This window comes from Cygnus atratus, chromosome Z (genome assembly GCF_013377495.2).
Source record: "Cygnus atratus isolate AKBS03 ecotype Queensland, Australia chromosome Z, CAtr_DNAZoo_HiC_assembly, whole genome shotgun sequence".
Lineage (NCBI taxonomy): Eukaryota > Metazoa > Chordata > Aves > Anseriformes > Anatidae > Cygnus > Cygnus atratus.
This window is the reverse complement of record NC_066396.1, coordinates 73,708,329-73,728,680: the sequence shown is the minus strand read 5'-3', so window position 1 is coordinate 73,728,680 and position 20,352 is coordinate 73,708,329. Positions and strand designations below refer to the sequence as shown.

Sequence of the window (20,352 nt, the reverse complement as noted above, 5' to 3'; positions counted from 1 at the left end):
CGCTCCCTTAAGTGATTTGCCTGTAGGCACATAATGGGTTACTGGTAGAGCCAGGAATAGCACCAGCAAATCCTGACTCACTGTTTGCTACTATAATCATACCAGATATATTTTCTCCCAGAGTCTAATACCATCTGAACAAGAATTTGACTTCTATTCTAGTAGCGGCACAGTGGATGGGAGCTGGTTTGATTCCCTGACTGCATGCAGAATAGCACAGAAACAAACAGCTTTTGCTTGTAGCGGGTATTTGTGCTGAAAACTACCCATTGTCCAGGCAGGGAAGTCGAAACCCACCTGAATCCAGTAGTCTTTACATGCTGTAGGGCCTTTTGGAGAGAGGGTTGGGGGACACCAAGTGCAGCATAGTGGTTCTACAGAGCTCATACAATTGAGGTTTTTTGTTTGCTGCAGTGAAACACGCTTGTAGAAATACTTTAATGTGGCAGTCCCAGTAATCTGTCTAATAGACTGTATTTTTCAGGAAAGCAAAGACAAATTCCAGCTTTACGCACGGAACTTTGCTTTTCTACTGTGTTTTGCAGAGGACACAAGACTCTATTTGGGGCTACTAGGGTAGTTAAATTATTAAGTATAATTACCTTGACATGACCTGGTCTCAGTAGTTTCTTGAGTCTGTTTTCATACAAAGAAGGGTGTTTCTGGTGCTTGACACTCAATTATACCAACATATGTTGCTGAGAGGTGTGTGCAGAATGGCCGACGTGCTGCATGTAATAGCAATAAATGCCAGAGGGAGCTAATTCTTTATCTTGCATAAGGACAGGGAGGAGAACCTGGACACATGAAATGGAACTGAGCTCAGCTGAAACGAGAGGTGACTTCGATAAAAAGATGGATGAACAGTGAGCTAGCTACCTTAGGAAGGCCAAGCATTCGAAGTATGTGATTTTAACTAGGAAAAAAATAAAATAAAAGGAAGTAGGTAGGGAAACGCCCTTGTAAAAGGGTGGAAAATGTTAGGCTGTTTATTTATTTACTGTATCCTTTCTGTGTCTTTCTGCTGTTCCCTTTGGCAAGCTACCACATAGCAGAACTGGCAGAGGGGGCGTGTTGTTTCAGTAGCAGGCTGGAGGTTTGCTCTTGGCTTGAGTGACTGCAGGATCAGTTCTGAAGTAGGAAGGCTGAGAAATGGCTCTGACTCTGTTACGGCCCATGTCACAGGGTTTGGAAGCCTATAAAGCACGAGTCAGAGCCTTGCTGTTAACGTGACTTTCTTGTAAAACTTGTATGCTGTATGTTATCTGTGTTTTGAAATCTATTCCTTTGCTTTTTGCAAGAGGTGTGGTCTTGAGTACTGAACCCTATATTTCCTCCCGTAGTTTTAAATGGAGACTGGAAAGAACCAGAAGTGAAACATGCATTTTCTCACAAATCAGTAACTGCATTGCCATGGTAACTTGAGGATTTCAGATTCCAAATACACCATGTCTGTAGACACAAATTGGACACTGCTGCTGGAAGCGGGGATACAAAGATTTATCTTGTTTTCTTGCCACTTGGTTCTTTTACATACAGTGAAATGGAAGGTCTCTCCATAAACAGTGCCTGTTGTTAAATTCTCCTTGTTTATGTTCATCCTTTTGTAGATGTGCTTTTTTTTTCTTTTTCAAGAAAACACTGGTAAAGATGAAATGTTGTATGAAAATGTGACACAGCAGCTAGGAAAGAGGTTGCGCTTATGCCAAAATACATGAATGTCTATTACAAACTTTGCATGGACTTAATTGTATGGGTTTTAAAAATAAAACCATCTGGTATTCATTCTTTTACTCATGCAGTTCATTCTTGGCTGTTTATTTTAATCCCCAGCAAAAGGTCATCATCATAGCTGTGGCACACATAATATTTCTAAGAATACATAATAACCCAGACATGATTTCTCATGTGCTTGCTGATGTAGTGGGTAAGTTTGACTGGGACTGTGGTTGTCACATACCTCATAACCAGATTCTGGGTGGTGTAGTGGTTATCTCTCTTTAAAGAAATGGTTGCTAGCTTTCATGTTCCTTTATAAAGGGAAACTTTTTAATGAAAATAATGAAATCAGTGATGTGCTGAATGACAGTAGTGAATTAACCTTATTTGGGTTGCTCCTTCCAAAGCTCGCTCGTGGAGCAAGGGGCTCTCTGTTGTGGAGCGAACCCAGAAGCTCACAGTGGTCCAGGTGTGCCCTGCTCTTCTCTGTTGGTCTGAAGGTGCTGAAGTGCAAGTTTGTTCTTGGAGTGATTTATTTAGAGCCTGGCGTGTCTGGGCACTGCGTTTTCCAGTTGTCATTCCAGCGAAGCCTGCTTCCTTTCCTCCTTTCTCCCTTTCATTTCGACTTTCTCAACAGATGTTTTTCTTAAGTCCTCTGGGCTGTATTAAAAAGTGGTCCTTTGTCTCTGACAGTCTTCCCCCATCCGCATGCTCAGCAGACTTGCAGTAGATTGACTATGCAGTAATTTTATAAACATTATAATTAGCTAATACAGAGGGTGCTAGAGCTTGCGACCAATAGCAAGGGAATATTACAGTCCTAAATTTTAGGTGAGAGTGTAATGTGGGATTTAGGAAGGAGAAGCCTTTGCACAATCCATTTTCTTAAATAGCAGCTTTTAAGATGGGAATATCGTTCTATTTTATGAAACATCATCTCCCCTTTACTTATTTCTTGCAGTTCTTCCAAAAACTTTAAATTATCTTTGTTAACAATATCAATCAGCTTGTGAAAGGAGAAATTATAGGAGGTGTTTTGTTGGATGGATTTCAAGTTCAGTTTGGGTTAGCAATGGTAAAGACTGGCAAAGGCAACTTGCAGTAAGATTGCTCTAGCAGTTAATTTTAGTTGCTAATGTTTATTCAAAGTGCTCTTGTGCCATCTTTTTTTCTTTTTTTTTTTTTTTTCCCCTGTGGTATGTTGCAAAGCAAGTTAGACCTCTCGCTTTAACGTATTTTTATCGTAATAAAACCTAGTGGCCCCCTGTTGAAATTACAGCCCTGCAGTTTTACCGTCCCCAGTGGGGGCCACAAAACTGGATGGGGAGGGTTTTGGCTCCATTCTTAGAGTGTGAAGTGCATGGGGTAGGAATGCGAGGTGGGTTGGGAGCAAACCCTTTGTCAGATGCTGTGGGAAGAGGGGAAGGACCCTGCCCGGAGCCAGGCGTGGAGGTCAGACGTGAGATCTGAGCTCCAGCAGCTCACCACCACGTGTGGTGCTTCAGTTCTCCAGGGGTTATGCTCTCCTGTAGTGAGCGCTGCCAGCCTGAGACATGGTCCTAACAGTCCACGGAGCTAAAACTGGGAGTAAAAAGGTCGCTGTGCAGAACGTGTGAGGGTTCATGGCTCTGCAGCCACGTTGCTTTCCTTTGTTTCCCTGCCCTGCTGCTATGGATACGCCTGCATCAGCGCGCAGGAGTGAGGCTCGCCTGTGATCTGACAAACTCCTGGACGGCTTCTTGACTGCAGCCAGGAGACTGGTCCCCATGAATTTGCTGGAGAGTCCTGTCATGCTTGCATTTAGGGGAAGGATACTCAACTGCAGCACTACGGCTTGACCGACTAGACCATAAGGATATGGGAAAAGTAATAAACTTATCTCGTGGGCATGGTGAACAAGGGGATAGCTTTTTTTTCCTTATTTCTCCTGTTCTGTTAGTACAATTCTGGTTGCTGAATAACACCAAAATAATAGGGAAAGCTGGAAATAATATAGGTGCTCACGATTCGGTGAGTGGCTGTGCTTCCTGCAGACTCTTACGGAGAGGCCTCTGTGCCTTTTGGGAGGTGTGTGTAGCCCAGTGGCTCGGGAAATAACTTCGCTTGTATTTTGTTACAGTCAAGTGTGATCTGTAGCCGTGTGAGGGAGCTTGTAGCTGGGAGGCTCCTCAGTCAGCTGCCGTGAGGATGGTGGATCTGCAGTGGTAACCTGGAGGTCCAGCTCCAAGGGAAAAGGTTGGATGACTCCTGTAGCGCCTTGAGCCATTTCACCTGCCTGGGGTGTCCCAGGCAGTCCCCGGGCGCTGGCCAGGTTTGACATCTGGGAGGTCCTAAAGGGGAGAGGTGATTCAGGGTGGTGGAATATGACACAAAAAGATAAATATTGTTGGGATTGAAAAAGAGAGAGAGGAATACCTCAAAGTTGTTGGCTAGCTGACAGCCTAAATGTTCCCTGAAATCTGTCTGAAATGGGATCAGTTCGCGAGTCAGCTTGCATGGTAGGTGCTGCAGAGTTCTGGCTTCTAATTCCCCTGACTGTAAAATTTCGTAGCCCTCTGTCTTTTCAGCGCCCCATCATATTTGCTCAGCAGAAGATAAAATGTTGGAGGTGAGGCATTGGAGGTGTTTAATCCACAGCTGGCAGAGGAGGGATCATGCTGTAAGGAGTCTTAGTACAGGGACAGGACAGATTAAAAATCAGGACAGTAAAGGATTCTGCAGGTACATCGTGAGAAGTTTCCTGGCTAGAGCTGAATTTGAGCATCCTTTTTGTTTGCTTTACTTCCAGACATATGCAGTCGCCTCAGTCCTCCACAGCATGCCTGGTGATCCTTCTCTGCTGAAGGAGAGTTCTCCTTGGTCACCCTTTAATCTTGGCTTCTAGCATATCACTTCAGATTAGTCCTTGGGTGAACGGTTTCCTACGTGTAGGATGTCTTGAGACCTGCAGTCCCTTTGAAAGCTCTGACTGGGTCCCCTTGCTGCCTGTGGACATGGCTGCAAAGGAGGGAGAAGTCCCTAATGCTGCATGCATCGGGAGCGCCGCTGCACCAGGAAGGCTTTGCTTTGCTTCTGGTGTAGCTGTCAGGGCAGCTGCGTGCCAGTGCCTAAAATAGTGACCCCTCCATTCTCCGTGCAAAGACAGATGGTCCTCAGGCCTTGTGCTTGAGCTGCTGACGGAAGACTTCGGTCTCATCTGTTTCCTTGAAGTGATCTTCTACTAGCTCACCGAGAAAATGCTTCGTGCATTTTTTCCCCTCTTGATCTTGTAGAAGTTGCAACTTGTACGTCTTTGTTGGAGTTAATTTGTTGTTTTACTTCTTGTTCTAGCAGCAGGTCTCCTCGCCAGAGGAAAATGAATTTGTTACAACTCTCCAGCAGCTTCACAGTGCGATTTTGGGAACTTTGTGTTTTAAGTTACAGCAACATATCCTGTGTTTCACACTTGTGATCTTATTCCGGATGATAATGCTGTCTGTTGTGGAAAAAAAGGTTAACAAATTTTTTCAAACCACTAACTGATTCAGACAGTATTTGTACAGGTTCATAAAGCTGATCGATCCAGCTTTTGTAGACCCATGTGGCTTAACATAAGGCCACAGGCAGAACAAGTGAACCTGTGTCAATATGCACTATGAATTCTCCCTTCAGTATCACTCTTGAGCAGTAGTCTCAAGCTCTTTCACAACTATTTCACTTTACAGCTTGTTTCTTGTGCTTTCAGGTACACAGCCTGCTAATTCATTCACAGCTGTGATGATGTGGCTTGTCCCAAGCTTTTACCTGGTGCTTTGCCTAGACTTTTTTTTTAGCTGTAATATGTCTTGAGTCCTGTTTTACATGGTTAGCATTTTGTTCTGTTTACTTAGCATCTACAGTGGGATCCCTGTGCACAACCAGAACCCTAAGTTTAGCAAGAATAACAACAAGAATTGGACAAATCTTTTTGCCCTCTAATTATCTAGCAGAGATATTGAACACCATGGTCTGAATGCAGGTCACAGCAAGCACACTTTTAAAAGTTTGCAGCTCTACAGCTGCACAGCTTTGCTGTCAAAGCAGAAAGGGCAAGGAGTGACTTAGAGATGCTAACCTTTCTTATCACCGTTGGATACGTTCCAGATTTTATTTGAAACACAGCATGAAGCAATGTCAAGCAAGTCTGAATTGCTTTTGTCTTTGATAGGAGTGGTCTGTATGTGATTGTGGAGGCTAGTACTGGAAGCCATTGGGCTGGTTTGCTCAGTATGGGCAGTTCACAGAATCACAGGGGTTGGAAGGGACCTTTGGAGGTCATTGAGTCCAACCCCCCTGTTAAAAGCAGGTTCCCTGTAGGAGGTTGGGCAGGACAGTGTCAAGTTAGGTCTTGAGTATCTCCAGAGAAGGAGACCCCACATCCTCCCTGTTCCAGTGCTCTGTGATCCTCACTGTAAAGAGTTTCTTACGCATGTTTGTGTGGAACTTCTTGTGTTCCAGTTTTTGGTCATTGCCCCTTGTCCTACTACTGCTGCACACCACTGAAAAGTGCCTGGCTCTGTCCATTTGCCTCCTGCACTTTAGATATTTATACATTTGGTTTAAAATAAGATATTTAACAGTTTGGTCAGTTAGTGTTAAAAGTAGAAGATGGATCTGTGTTGAGTATTGTATTGAATCCTGTATTGAGACAGAATTACTTTGAGAACTGTGTGTGGCATCTCTTAGAGGCCCATAAGGTAATTTCAGAAAAAGTTCTTTTCTTCTTACAGAAATTTTGAGTTTCAACAGGTTTCTCTCTTTTTCTCTGCAGATCAACTTGAACGTGTGTTCTTGCGTCTTGGCCATGCGGAAACAGATGAGCAGTTACAGAATATTATTTCCAAATTCTTACCCCCCGTTCTCCTCAAGCTGTCCAGCACACAGGAAGGAGTGCGTAAAAAGGTAAGAGTGCAGTTTACTGTAGTGGTATGTTGTCTTCATCACGCAGAAGTAGATACTTTTGAATGGTGCTTTACAGCTCTTGGATGTTCTCTGTGAAGAAATTTACTCTCTCAGGAAATGTTGTCATGAGCCTGATAAGAAGAATGGGTTTATTACAGCTGTCAGGGCTTAGAGAAAACACTCATTGCCTGTATAAGCAGATGTGTGGCTTTTGCAGATGTGTGGAGGCTGTATTTGTTTCCACTTCAATCCAGCTAACTATGAGTTAGCCTGGGACAGAGACTTACTGCCACAGAGGCAACTGGCACGACTTTGAGGTGAGGGCTGTTTTGCATCACCTGGCTGGACACACAACACATGTGGAGCAAGCCTGCTTCTGTGTGCAAAAGGCTGTGAAGAGATGCTCATGGGTCTCATTCACTAACCTGGTAACAGAACCAGGAGTGAGGACCAAATAGCTTTTGAGATGCAATTTAATTTCTCTCTGAAAGAATTTGGCTCCCTGCTACAGATGGCAGCTTTATCACAGAGTTTATTCAGGTGCACATCAAATTCCACCTGATAAATGGTTTGGTGCTTGTCTGGCTACAGGAATAGGAGTAAGGAACAAACCAGTTCAGAGGCAGAATTCAGTATGTACCTAAGGAATTCAGTTCACTGTGTTAGGTTACATGATAAAAACTCATCTGTACACCCACAGAATGGCACGTAAGCATAATAGCAAGGGGGGAACCCATGTAACACCCTACCCCAGCTACTCCCAGGCCATCATGGGAACCACTGGCCCGTCAGCTTGTGGAGCTCTGTTGCCTACAAGCCTAGAGGGGCACAGGGGCACAATGGCAGGTGGCAACCCCAGTTATGGACACAGAGGAAGGGATATCCTGTCCAGAATCCTCTCAGGGCTGCCCCAGGAGAGTCTCAACACCACTGTCCAGGCATGAAACCCATCAAGATGAGCCAGTGTTAAAGCACTCCTTGGACTGAGGGGGTGCTGCCTAGTAGTAACGGACACAATGAGGTGCAGTGGAAGAACATTTTGGGATTGCACAAGCTTTATTGTGTGATGGCTAGAGGAGAAACTAAAGGTGGGGAAAGGGGTGGATCTAGGTAATTTGGGGAGAAGCAATTGTGGTAGAGTAGAGGAAAGAATGGATAAAAGGGGCCAGTGGCATGTAAACAATTCACTGATTGGTTTGCTTGTCTGTCCTTGTCCTGCACCTGGTCAGCACAGTCTGTCCTGTTTCCATGTTAAATTCCATTTCTAGCTCTTTTTCTGCATGAGGGACTCTCTGTTGGGGGCAGGGGGAAGGTATCTGGGTGCCAGCAGTTGGAGAGACCATAGTCTCTAAGGATGAGAACATTGGAGAAGCTGGCTCTCAGAGTGACCAGGGGAATCTTGGTCAGCTGCTGGAGAGGAGGAAGGATATGAGGATCCCTTGGGCTGAGACCTAGTGGTGAATGTCTGTCTCCTAAAGGTGAAACTGGGACGGACTGGCTAATGGAGACCAGGAGTCCTGTCTGGGCTGGGTATGTGAGTGCCTTTGTATCTCTACAAGTGAGACCACCCTCTGTGGTGCGGCGGCAGGACCAGGGGAGACCTGGCCTGCTCTGTGTGCGTGGATGTGTGTGATGGTCTGTTGCAGCAGCTGGAGTGGGGCTGCAGCTTTAGGGGCATGTATGTCCATGTGCCAGCAACTGGGGAGACTGGGACCCAGGGGCAGCCACTGGGCAGGCTAAGGGTCAGAGCTCAGCGGCTGGGGAGGTTCGTGCTGTACACAGGTGTGTGCATATTCTCACTAGCAGATGGGCATCGCGAGCTGCCGAAACTGGCTCAAGTATTGGGTAATAACAGTTGTGTGATTGTGTGAGAGGATTGCTAAACTCACAGTTAAAGGCGGAAGAGACCTGGCCTGGATTCTGACAGAGGAACACCTGCTTGTGTTTATTGCTCCACCAGGAGAACGTGGCCAGGAGAGGCAGCTGAGTATAAGAGACCAGAGTAGTTAGATTAGTAAGCAAAGGATGAATTCTTTGTCTCTGCAGGTTTTCATCAGAAGGAGCTGCCTGGTGACAGAACTGGACTAGAGTCTTTTTTTTATTCTTTTCTTTTTTTTTTTTTTTAAGATTCCCCTCTTTGTCTTGAAGAAATACGGAAATGATTGTGCCTTCACTTGAACTTTGCAGTAAATCAGAACCTGCAAATAACTAGAGCACAGATTTTACACAAAACACGGTCCTGGCCATGATCACATGAAAGTGAATCCATAGACATAAAAACCATTCCAAGATGCTGAAGGACAAATGTTGAGACTCAGAAGAAGGGTTCTTCTGAATACATGCTTATGTGCTCTTAAAACTGTGAAGAAAAGTATCCAACTAACTAGTGTGAAATTTCTTAGGCTATTTTTATATGATATTTTTCATAGAATCTCAATGCTTTGTATCATATAGTTTTAACTTCCTTGTCATGGACAGAGATACCATTTTTTCCACTTATAAACTGGAAAGTGTTGTCTGTTTTCTCTGGAGTGATTCTGGAGGATTCAGGACAGAGGGAGGACTACTTGGAAAATTAGATTTTGAGAGGTCTCTCAAAGTCACACATCATTCTTATGATGTAGTGTAGTTTTTGTGTTAGAATGAATAATGAAACAAAATTTGTTTCCTCTTCCCCCTTTTATATACTTAAGCTATAGATTATTATCTGTATGAGATGATGATGGTATCATAAGAACATAAGAGTGCTTTCTGGTATTTGTCAAATTCACTACAGTCAAGGAAATGACCCTGGATTCTGCTCTTGCCATTATCAGTGAAGGGAAGTTGACTCTCTCAGTATTCTGTTTCTGATATAAATTCAAAATATAACAAGAAGTTTTTGTATTTGTTTTTGATTTTTTTGTTTGTTTCTGTACATAGACATCAAAATATTTTATCAGTGATACGGAGAGAAGGGGAAAACATTTTTAGTTTTTAATTCTAATGAGCACTAACACTGAGTAACCTGTAGATAAATCTGTTTAATGTGCACCTTGTCTTCTTCTGCTACTTATGTCAGAACTAAGCTTTTCAATTTGGTGCTTGGTCTTATTTTTCTACTAAGCTGGTGGAAAGTGTCTAAAATGTCTGGTCTATTTTCAAATGCTAGTGGCTTCTAAACACTAATACCTAGTTTTCCTGTGCTAATCTTGCCTGGTGGACAGCAAAGAATGTGCCTATTACTCAACTCTGGCCTCAAAATCATGTTAAGGCAATGGAAGTAAGGCAAATATGGCTTTCTACATGAACACTCATTACATTAGAAAATAAAGGGAAAAAAGTAGATGGGGTAGAGAAAAGAGAAGCACAAACTTCGTTCACCCAGTGACTGACTATAGGCAAAGTGACAAAACTCTGCTGTCTCATGTCAGGTATCTCTTGCAACTATTGTAGCATTAGTATTATGTATTGCTATTATCAAAGAATCATAGAATGGTGCAAAATAGAATCATAGCCACTCTGGGCTGCCAGGGCAAGCTGCGGACTCGCATTCAACTTGCTGTTGACCAGAAACCATTCCGTGGGACTGCTCTCCTGCCTCTTGTCCTCCAGTCCGTCTGTATATTAAGTGTTGCCCTGTCCCAGGTGCAGAATCTAGCACTTGCTCTTGCTAAATGCCATGCAGTTGGTGATTGTCCAGCTCACTAATTTGTCAAGATGTCACTGCAAGTCCTCTCTACTCTTAAGGGAGGCATCGGCTCCTCCTTATTTAGTGTCGTCTGCAAACTTGTTCAGTATGTATTTGAGTCCTGCATCCAACTCATTTATGAAAAAGTTGAAAAGAACTCCCTAAAATGGAGCTTATGGAGCCCCGGTAGTGGCTGGTCTCCAGCTTAATGTAAGCCCCATTTACTACATCCCTTTGAGTCTGATTTGTCAGCCAATTGTTCCCCCGTTGCATTATGTTCTTGTCTAGCTCTGTGCTGGACATTTTGTCCAGAAGGATACTGTGCGAGATAGTACTGAAAGCTTTACTGAAATCCAAAAATATCACATCTACTGGCTTTCCTTGGTCATCTAGGTGGGTAACCTTGTAAAAGGTTCGTGCACCTAGGGAGGAATAACCCCAAGCACCAGAACAGGCTGGGGGCTGGCCTGCTGGAGAGCAGCTCTGCAGAGAAGGACCTGGGAGTCCTGGTGGACAGCAGGCTGACCATGAGCCAGCAGTGTGCCCTTGTGGCCAAGAAGGCCAGCGGTGTCTGAGGGTGCATTGGAAGAGTGTTGCCAGCAGGGAAGGGATCCTGCCCCTCTACTCAGCCCTGATGAGGCCACACCTGGCTCCCCGGGGAGTTCTGGGCTCCCCAGTACAGCAGGGGCATGGAGCTACTGGAGTGAGTTCAGAGGAGGGCTACAAAGATGATGAGAGGACTGGAGCACCTGTCGTACCTGGACAGGCTGAGAGAGTAGGGTCTGTTTAGCCTGGAGAAGAGAAGGCTGAGGGGAGACCTCATCGATGTGTACAAATATCTGAGGGGAGGGTGTTGAGAGGATGGAGCCAGTCTCTTTTAGTTGTTCCCAGTGACAGGACGAGAGGCAACGGGCACAAACTGAAGCACAGGAGGTTACGGCTCAATATGAGGGGGCACTTCTGTACTGTGAGGGTGACGGAGCACTGGGACAGGCTGCCCAGGGAGGTTGTGGAGTCTGCTTCTCTGGAGACATTCAACACCCACCTAGATGCCGTCATGTGCAGTGTGCTCTCCGTGATCCTGCTCGGCAGGGGGATTGGACTAGATGATCTTCAGAGGTCCCTGCCAACCTTGGCCATTCTGGGATTCTGAAATTATCGTTAAGTAGAACTTTCCCTTGTGAACCTGTGTTGATTGTGATCAATGGCAGCATTGTCTTTTAAGTGTTTTACAGTACATAATAAACACTTCTCAGCTGTATTATATAATATAATGTGTTATTAAAAAAAGGATAATGTAGCTTTTGATAACATATGTATATGAACAAAAAAATATCATCTCTGTGTTGCCAGTATGCTGCTGAAGTATAGGCCAATACAGAGTCTCAGGACTTGCCTTCACCCAGCTTTAGAAGGACAGAGTAGCTTGTTCATGTGGTGGGTCAACCTTGGCTGGTCACTGGGGTTCCCACACAGTCACTCTCTCACTCCCTCTCCTCATCATAACAGTGACAAAGCAAGGAGAAACAACTCGTGGGTGGAAAGGAGGACAGAGATCGCTCACCAATTTCCATCACAGGCAAAACAGACTCTGCTTGAGAAAGATTAATTAAATTTATTTTCAATTAATAACAGAGTAAGATAGTGAGAACTAAAAGCAAAGTAAAAACACCTTCCTCCCACCACTTTCTTCCCAGGCTCAGCTTCTGTTTCAATTCATCTAACTCCTGCCCCAAGCGATGCAGGTGGATGAGCAGCAGTGGCTGTGGTCAATCCATAACGCTTTCTCTGCTGCTGTTCAAGAACAGCTCAAGCATGCATCCTTCCCACAGGGTGCAGTCCTTCAGGAATGGACTGCTCTGGTATGGGCTGGTCTCTACAGGCTGCAGCTTCTTCCAGGAGCCCGCTCCACTGGGCAGGCCTCCATGGTCTGCAGCATGGATATCTGCTCTGGAACACCTTCTGCCCTCCTGCACTGACTGTGGTGTCTGCAGGTTGTTTCTCTCATATTTTCTCATTTCTCGCTCTCAGCTGTTGTTGCCAGTGTTTTTTTCCCCTTTTTAAAACATGCTCGCTCAGTTTTGGCTCTGACTAGCAGCAGGTCCCTTTTGGAGCAGCTGGAGCTGGCTCTGCTCTGACATGGGGCAGCTGCTGGGCTCTGCTCACAGAGACCACCCCTACAGCCCCCCTGCTGCCAAAACCTTGCCATGCAAACCCAATAAGGTTCAATACAGCAGATGGATTGATTAGACTGTAATTTTACTCTGAACCTGCAGGCTGACTTTCTCCTCAACCTTATGCTGTTAGAATGGAAGGGGAAAAATAAAATTTTCTTTCCGTCCTCCTGCCTTAATACATTGCTTTGTTTGGTTTTACCCCTGTCCTTAATTTTGTGAATGTCATATCAATATTATTTGTTGTTTAATAATTTGAATTCTTTGTCCTCATACATTTTCAGGTCTAGGATATAGTCTAGGTATGCGAATAAGCTTGCAATGCATGTGTCCTCTTAAGCAATTTGATCTGAAAAGGAAATCTAATCCCTCTTCAAGCCACAGTTTGACAGGTGACTTAAATTCAGCTCTAGGATGTCTTTTACGGAAGCAGTTATCCGCTCAGCATCTGTCACATGCACAACTAATCCAGTGCAAGTTCACTCAGCTCCAAGAAGTTCTGATACACTGGCAGTATTTGTGCCATTTTGGATAGTATCTCGCTGCATGATGCCAACGTAAAAGCATACAAAGCACTCATACTCAGAAGTGCAGGTGTTTGATTCAGCCCAGATAAGTACTGCTGGTTGAGATCATTAGTGCACTGATTCGATGTTAATGATTAGAGAAGCAGGGCATGAGCACATAACCAAATCCAACCAATTTTTTCAACAGCTGTCAAAGACAATATGAACAGTTTCCTCAAACTTATAATGCTTCTCTTCTTCTCAGTAAGTGTGTGCAGACAGTTTTTTTTTCCCCTCTAAATTAAAGGGAATTTTTATCAATATCAAAAGTTGATAGCTTTCAGCTTTACTTACTTTGTCAGCTTATCTCTGGTCTCAATTCCATTGCTTGTGATCAGCTGTGCAGTTTCTCTGGATTATATCTTTGTTTGATATCTAGTTGTGAAGTGGGTGCAAAGACGGTGTCTTAGATGATAGGCAGGTCAGAATGCATATGAATCTGATGTTTCCATCACCAACTTCAGTGACAGATATTTAGCTGCTTTTTTCACCACACCTTTACTAAGGTAATGGGCCATCAACAGCTCAGGACAGTGTGCCCCCTGGCTCCTTGACCTGAATTGCTTGAAGTCACCATGCATCTGTGACTTTCTGAACTGTCAGTCTGGTTTTACTGAAGCTGAGCTGACTCCATTTTGTGTCACTGATATTTTTGCACTACCTTGCACGAGAATCTGGTAGGGTTTATGTGGTAGTTGCAAGTGCTCTATGAGATTTCTCTGAAACCATTGCTCCAGATACTGGAGATTACTGTAGTTTCTTAAGTTCCTCCATTCAGTTACAGTATCCAGTTTAGAAGATTTACAAACAACACTGCTCCTCCTGACTGACGAATTACAGTTCTGTCTTATTCAGCACCAAACATTAGTTTTCATACAGTTATTTGATAACTTTCATATGGATGGGTTTTGTGTGTTCATTTTTGTTTTTTGTTCTGTGTTGTGAGTTGGTGTTACTCTGCAGCCAAAAGATAGATCTCAGACAGCAGCGATGCAAATTTCCAAGCCTGGCTCAGTTTTGGGGGATAGCAGCTAAATGTGTAGAAAGAACCAGTCGTTTTCAGTAATCACTTCCTCTTCACATTTCTACTTAGTGGTGGTGTTGGTTGTGGCATGGTCTGAGATGTTTGATGTGTTTGATAGTGACTTTAGACATGTCAGCGTGGCTTCAAGATAGCACAGTTAATAGTGGACACCATTTTCTCAGAGACTAAATAATCAGGAAGCTCCATCTCAACTTGTGTACAGTATACCTTCCTAGTGCACTGGGAAAGTGTGGAGTCCAATGTAGTAAAATCACTGGTGGTTGTTACAAGATTTCTTGTTTTCTTCCTCTCAGGTCATGGAGTTGCTCGTTCATCTGAATAAGCGAATCAAAAGTCGCCCAAAAATCCAGCTTCCAGTAGAGACATTGCTGGTTCAATATCAAGATCCTTCTGCAGTGTCTTTTGTCACTGTAAGTATTTGTTGTTCTAAGATCAGTTGCCGATTTACTTGTAACAAGAAGAATATTGTTTAAAACTCCTGCTTTATTTCTGTCAGTTCTCTTAACAAGTGTCTTACTGTAATGAGGTTGATGTTTTAAGCAATTCTTTTAAACTAAACTTTATAGTCTGGTGTGGGTGAAAATTAGGTTCATAAAACAGCTACTCTATTGACTTCGTTAAAATACTGGTAATCACTCTTGATCTTTCATGAATCCATGACGTGTCATTGCTTGTGTTATAGAAGGCCTATTGTTGAGGCCCCATTTTGCAAGCCACTGCCAATCCTTCCTGACATGTGCAGGATTAGCGTCTTGATTAAAGCATCTGCATTTCTCTGAACACGAGAACGTATTTTTGTGTGTTTTTAAGGTCAGGACATTAGCTGAGCAAGAGAAGATGAAAGATGTTTTATAGATTAGGTGTCATTCAATGTAGCTGGTAAAGCAAAAATAGCTTTAAAATGTTCTGTTGTACTAATGAAGATAATTTTCATTTCAGCTGTGGTAGATCTGTTGCAAATCCTCACCACGAAAAAGCAATAAAATCAGAGGGAAACCTTTTGTCAATCTTATCTGGTTACAAATCCATATGCAGTATAAAGGGAAAATGTGATGCCTCAGAAACAGAAGGAAAAATATTGCAACTTTTAAACTGCAGTCATGTAGAAGTACTCTCAGACTGTCTGTAAGCAAGTAGGATTATCCAGAGTTCTCCTTTTGGGAGTGACTGAGGGCTTCTAGTCTGCCAGTGTTCTGTAGAGCAGTAGAAGAACCATCTTGTTTGAAGACAAATGTGACATAAACTGTGCTTTTTGGCAGCACACATGAAAAATCTGTGTTCACTGATGTATCTGAGTGATGCATATTGTTCTAAGCAGTGAATTAGTGGGCTTCATAAAATTTTAGCAAGTCCTATCTACAAAGAAGCGTAATTCTTCCATCTTCAACACGTTGTAGGTCTGTTTCAGTGTTTGAAGCTTTTCCTGCTGTGAATTGCAGCTTGTGCTTTGTTGCCAAATAACTGCCACCAAGGGAGGTACACAGCTGAGGTCTGCACTGCTTTGGACTGTGGTGGTGTACTGTGGCTGCCAGCCCTCTCCCTGCATGCACACGTCTCTGGCCTCCTCCTCCTTACTCCACCCTTTGACAAGCTGAACTTAGTATTTATTTCGATCACAGAGTGGTACTTAGGATCAGCAGATGATATCCGGATCGTAACTAGGGCTCACATTTTGTCAGAGCAAGCCAGAAAAAAAGACCTTACACAATCACCAGCACCATTCTGTAATTATCTTTTGTTAATGTGTTTTTTCTCAATTAATTTTCATTCAGAGGAACTATCAGAATGAACTAAAGACTAGAAAAGTCCGTTCTGTCTTCAGCTCTTCATCTTCAGTAGCTTTTAACCTCTTAGTAGTTCTTTAAAAAAAAAAAATACTTTTTTTAAACTGAATTTGCATGCTTATTTCAAGCAGGTCATTGAATACATAATCTGTGCAGTTCTGAGCTGTCTTTGAATCAGCATGGTAGCAATTAAAGATAGTCTAATATTCAGTACTGCTCTGCTATGCTGTCCTGTCATTGGACTGTTTGGATTGCATTCACAGTTTTTAAGTATGGTGATATAAAAACACATTTCAAGAGAAAACTTGCTATGTTGGTGTCTCTGTACTTATTTAATAATGCCTACTATTTTTATTATATGTATAATGAAGTGAAAACATTGCATTTTATTTCCTTGAAGCTATGGCTTAGGTAAAGCTGCTTTTGGTGAAACTGACAGTGAGTAGGAGAAGCTAGAGAGAGATTTTTGCATTGATGTTCTTCAACCCCTTGTAAACAAGTCTTGCTGAACTTCCCCCTTTAAAAGCTGTCAATCCAGTGAGCCTTGGAATTAAAAAAAATTGGTCTTCCAAAATGTAATTTGTTTCCAACAGCCATTTACATAACAGCATACAAGAAGAGTTTAAAACATGGATATTTCTTTTGTGCTGTTGTAATACTGTGTGCTTTTTCTACTCCTGTAGAATTTTACCATAATTTATGTTAAGATGGGATACCCCCGTTTGCCTGTGGAAAGACAATGTGAATTGGCTCCAACTCTTCTCACTGCAATGGAAGGGAAACCTCAACCACAGCAAGATAGGTATGAATACACATTCTTGGAGTATATTCTGCTTGTGTCGTTTCAGTAAAATCATTTGTATCATTTCCTCATTTTTTTTCCTGTGGTGTGATAACATCACCACAGAAGTGGTGAGCTGCTGTATACTAAGCACTTGTAGAAAAATATTAATTATGATCCTGCAGCTTACCTGCATTGAGATGTGTTTCCACCAGGATGGCACTGGAAAGTGTCATTAAAATCATATCTTCATTTTTTCTACAGCACTGTGGCAGTATAGAGGTGTTTTTAAAATGATCTTACTGAAAGGTCTTGCAGTAAAATCTTGCTTCTGTTCTTGAGATCAGTGTAAAAAAATTGTTTTCTTTGGGAGCATGTTTTTTCCCTATCCAAAAATCAAGTACGTAGGCAAAGAGACTTTTGGAAAAATTGGCTATAGTGGTGTATAATAAATACATTGTCTGTGTACGTGCTTTATCTTCTGCCTTCCATTGTTAAGTACATTGGGCCTCAAATAGAGGATGCTGGATTGTGAATCATTGAAAGTTCTGTTAAGCTTTTTTTTTTTTGCTGTTAAGGACCAGGTATGTTCGTAAAGATTTCTCTCTTTAATGTTAAGAATAAACAGATGTGTTTTTTTAAATGGTTGCAGTAAATGTAATTGTTTTTCAGCCTAATGCATCTTCTAATACCAACCCTTTTTCACATGAAATATCCTGCTGAACCACTGAAAGCAGCAGCTTCTCCATTTAATCTTGCTGAAAAACCAAAGACTGTACAGCTGCTTTTGGACTTTATGTTGGATGTTCTTCTTATGCCTTATGGGTAAGTATGAGTTAATATCAGTCTTATCTAGTAATCCTGTGCTCTTGATGTGTGAAACATCACAAACCACACCCATGGAAGCACATTCAAAGTATGCTGTTATTTCCTACCTCAAATGCAGTCAGTTACATGTTATAGTAGGGTCCTAACTGTACGAATGGGATCAATACATTCTTAATTTAACAAAACATCTATTTTCTACTTAATCAGGTGTTATGTTGTCCTCTCCTTGACCTCTTCTGAGATCAAAGGGAAGCTATGAGACATGTGGGCTATCTTTTAAACAACCAAACCTTTAAAACAGAAAGCAAATCAAAATGTGTGCTCATACTTGTGCAGTTGTTTGAGGCTTGATCCTCCAATGTCATAAGTAAGCGTAATCTCTGAATGTTTGTACTTCTCAGAACCAAACCTTTCTCTTGCATCTGTCTTTGGATGAAGAGTATTTTAACTGTGATGGAGTTGTCTTGGTGCGAGCACTGTTTCTGAAAGCAAGAACGATTTACGGAGCAACTTGAGTTTACTGCTCATTGCTTGTTAGGAATCTTCTGGTGTGTAAAAGCAGTTCTTTATCTGAATCTATTTTCTATACATTTTTTAATGTCTTCTTATCACTTGGGAAACTTCGAGGAAAGTAGAAATAATTTTATCACTAGAACATATTTCTTCCTCTAATATTTCATTGATTGCAGTAGGAATTTTTGAGCACCTTACTCAAGTGGATTAACCTAAAAAACAATTACTTTTAAAATAGTGAGCACCAGATGTTTCTCTACATAGTTCTGTTGGAAGCCGTGCTCCTGTCAGATGTTTCGGGGGCCATGTCCTTACCATTTGAGTGTTGTGGTTTATAGTTTAAAACACCCAACCTACTCCTCTGTTCACAGCTCACACCTGTCAGTTTGCACTGGTGAATGCTGCTAGCTTCACCCCAACACTACTGTGGCTGTAGCTTCAGGAGATGAAGTCCTGTGGCGTTTCACTGAGACTTCAGTTCCTTACGTGCTTTTGTACACTGGCAGAGCATGACAACTAATTCTGAAATACCAGAGGGTAGGGGGAAAGGAGTAGTGGTCTGTGCTTTTCTAGCTTCGTTTTCTTTCCAGAAGGTGCTCAGAGAGTGTCTTCAGCTCACCTGTGGCACTGGTTGACTCTCTCTTCAAGTCTTGCTCCCTGGGGTGAGACTTTGTTGCTGTTGACAGCTAAGTTATGCCTGGTAGAACTTGCTCGGTCATTGCCTGGTTGTGAATGAACCTTGCCAGTTTGCATGCAGTAAAACAACCAGAAAGCCTAACTTAGGGCTTAAAGCTCAAAATCAAGTAAGTGTTTAAAGTTTTGGCTAATCAAAAATTAATCTTGGAGACTTGGGATGAACATCTATTCTCATCGTTGAGACTGTTTACTTTCTTTCGTTCTCTGTGTGCTCAATGCAGAACAGAGAATGGCTGGCTGGAGCAAAACAGTTCTTCACAGAGTCATAGAATGGCTCAGGTTGGAAGGGGCCTAACAGATAATCTAGTTCCAACCCCCCTGCCATAGGCAGGGTTGCCACCCACTAGATAAGTTCTCTCAGGACCCCGTCCAAGCTGACCTTGAACACCTCCAGGGATGGGGCATCCACAGCTTCTCTGGGCAACCTTTCCAGTGCCTCACCATCCTCTGACTGAAGAATTTCCTCCTAACATCTAATCCAAATCTCCTCTCTTTTAGTTTAAACCCTGTTTTCCATTCATTATCTGCCCGAGCAAGAAGTTGGTCTCCATCTCTTTTGATAAGCTCCCTTTAGGTATTGAAAGGCTGCAATGAGGTCACCCCAGAGACTTCTTTTCTGTAGGCTGAACATCCCCAGCGCTCTCAGCCTTTCTTCACAGGGGAGGTGCTCCAGCCCTCTGATCATCTTTGTATCCCTTCTCTGGACCCGCTCTAACAGCCCCACATCCCTCTTGTGCTGGGGGCCCCAGCCCTGGACGCAGCACTCCAGGTGGGGCCTCACAAGGGCAGAGCAGAGGGGCACAATCACCTCCCTTGCCCTGCTGGCCACCCCTCTGTTGATGCAGCCCAGGACGCAGTTGGCCTTCTGGGCTGCAGGCACCCACTGCTGGCTCATGTCGAGCTTTTCGTCCACCAGAACCCCCAAGTCCTTCTCTGCAGGGCTGCTCTCAAGGAGTTCTTCTCCCAGTCTGTGCTCCTCTCTGGGATTGCCCTGGGCCAGGTGCAGCACCTTACACTGGGACTTGTAACCTCATTCTCTTCATGTGGGCCCACTTCTCAAGCTTGTCCAGGTCCCTCTCGATGGCATCCCTTCCTTCTGTTGTGTGACTGCACCACTCAGCTTGGTGTCATCTGCTAACTTGCTGAGGGTGCAGCTGATTCCACTGTCTATGTTGTTTATAAAGATCACAGAATTGTAGGGGTTGGAAGGGACCTTGAAAGACCATCGGGTCCAACCCCCCTGCCAAAGCAGGTTCCTTAGAGCAGGCTGCCCAGGTAGGCATCCAGACGGGCCTTGAATATCTCCAGAGAAGGAGACTCCACAACTTCTGTGGGCAGCCTGTTCCAGTGCTCTGTCACCCTCACTGTGAAGAAGTTCTTTCACATGCTGGTGCGGAATTTCCTATGATCCATTTTGTGGCCATTGCCCCTTGTCCTGTCTCCACAAACCACTGAAAAGAGGCTGGCCAAATCCCTCTGTCTACCACGTATCCCTCTGTCTCCCACAAAAGATATTAAACAGTAAAAAGATATTAAACAGTACTGGTCCCAAGACAGACCCCTGAGGGACACCGCTTGTCACCAGCCACAAGACATGGAGCCATTGACCACCACTCTCTGAGTGCGGCCATCCTTCCAATTCTTTATCCATTGAAT

General features: G+C 43.4%; 1 protein-coding gene across 4 annotated transcripts in view; it reads left to right on the top strand.

Annotated features, from left to right (window-relative positions):
• Positions 1-20,352, top strand: part of ECPAS (Ecm29 proteasome adaptor and scaffold) — a 66,156-nt gene that overhangs the window by 2,325 nt on the left and 43,479 nt on the right. For 3 of the 4 annotated variants that reach the window (XM_035564508.2, XM_035564506.2, XM_035564507.2), the window contains exons 2-5: positions 6,509-6,639; positions 14,388-14,504; positions 16,562-16,680; positions 17,332-17,484. In XM_035564508.2, the coding sequence (XP_035420401.1) occupies positions 6,509-6,639; positions 14,388-14,504; positions 16,562-16,680; positions 17,332-17,484 (520 nt within the window). Of the gene's footprint in view, positions 1-5,132; positions 5,212-6,508; positions 6,640-14,387; positions 14,505-16,561; positions 16,681-17,331; positions 17,485-20,352 lie in introns of those variants that run through there. The other variant, XM_035564509.2, reaches the window with a different exon arrangement.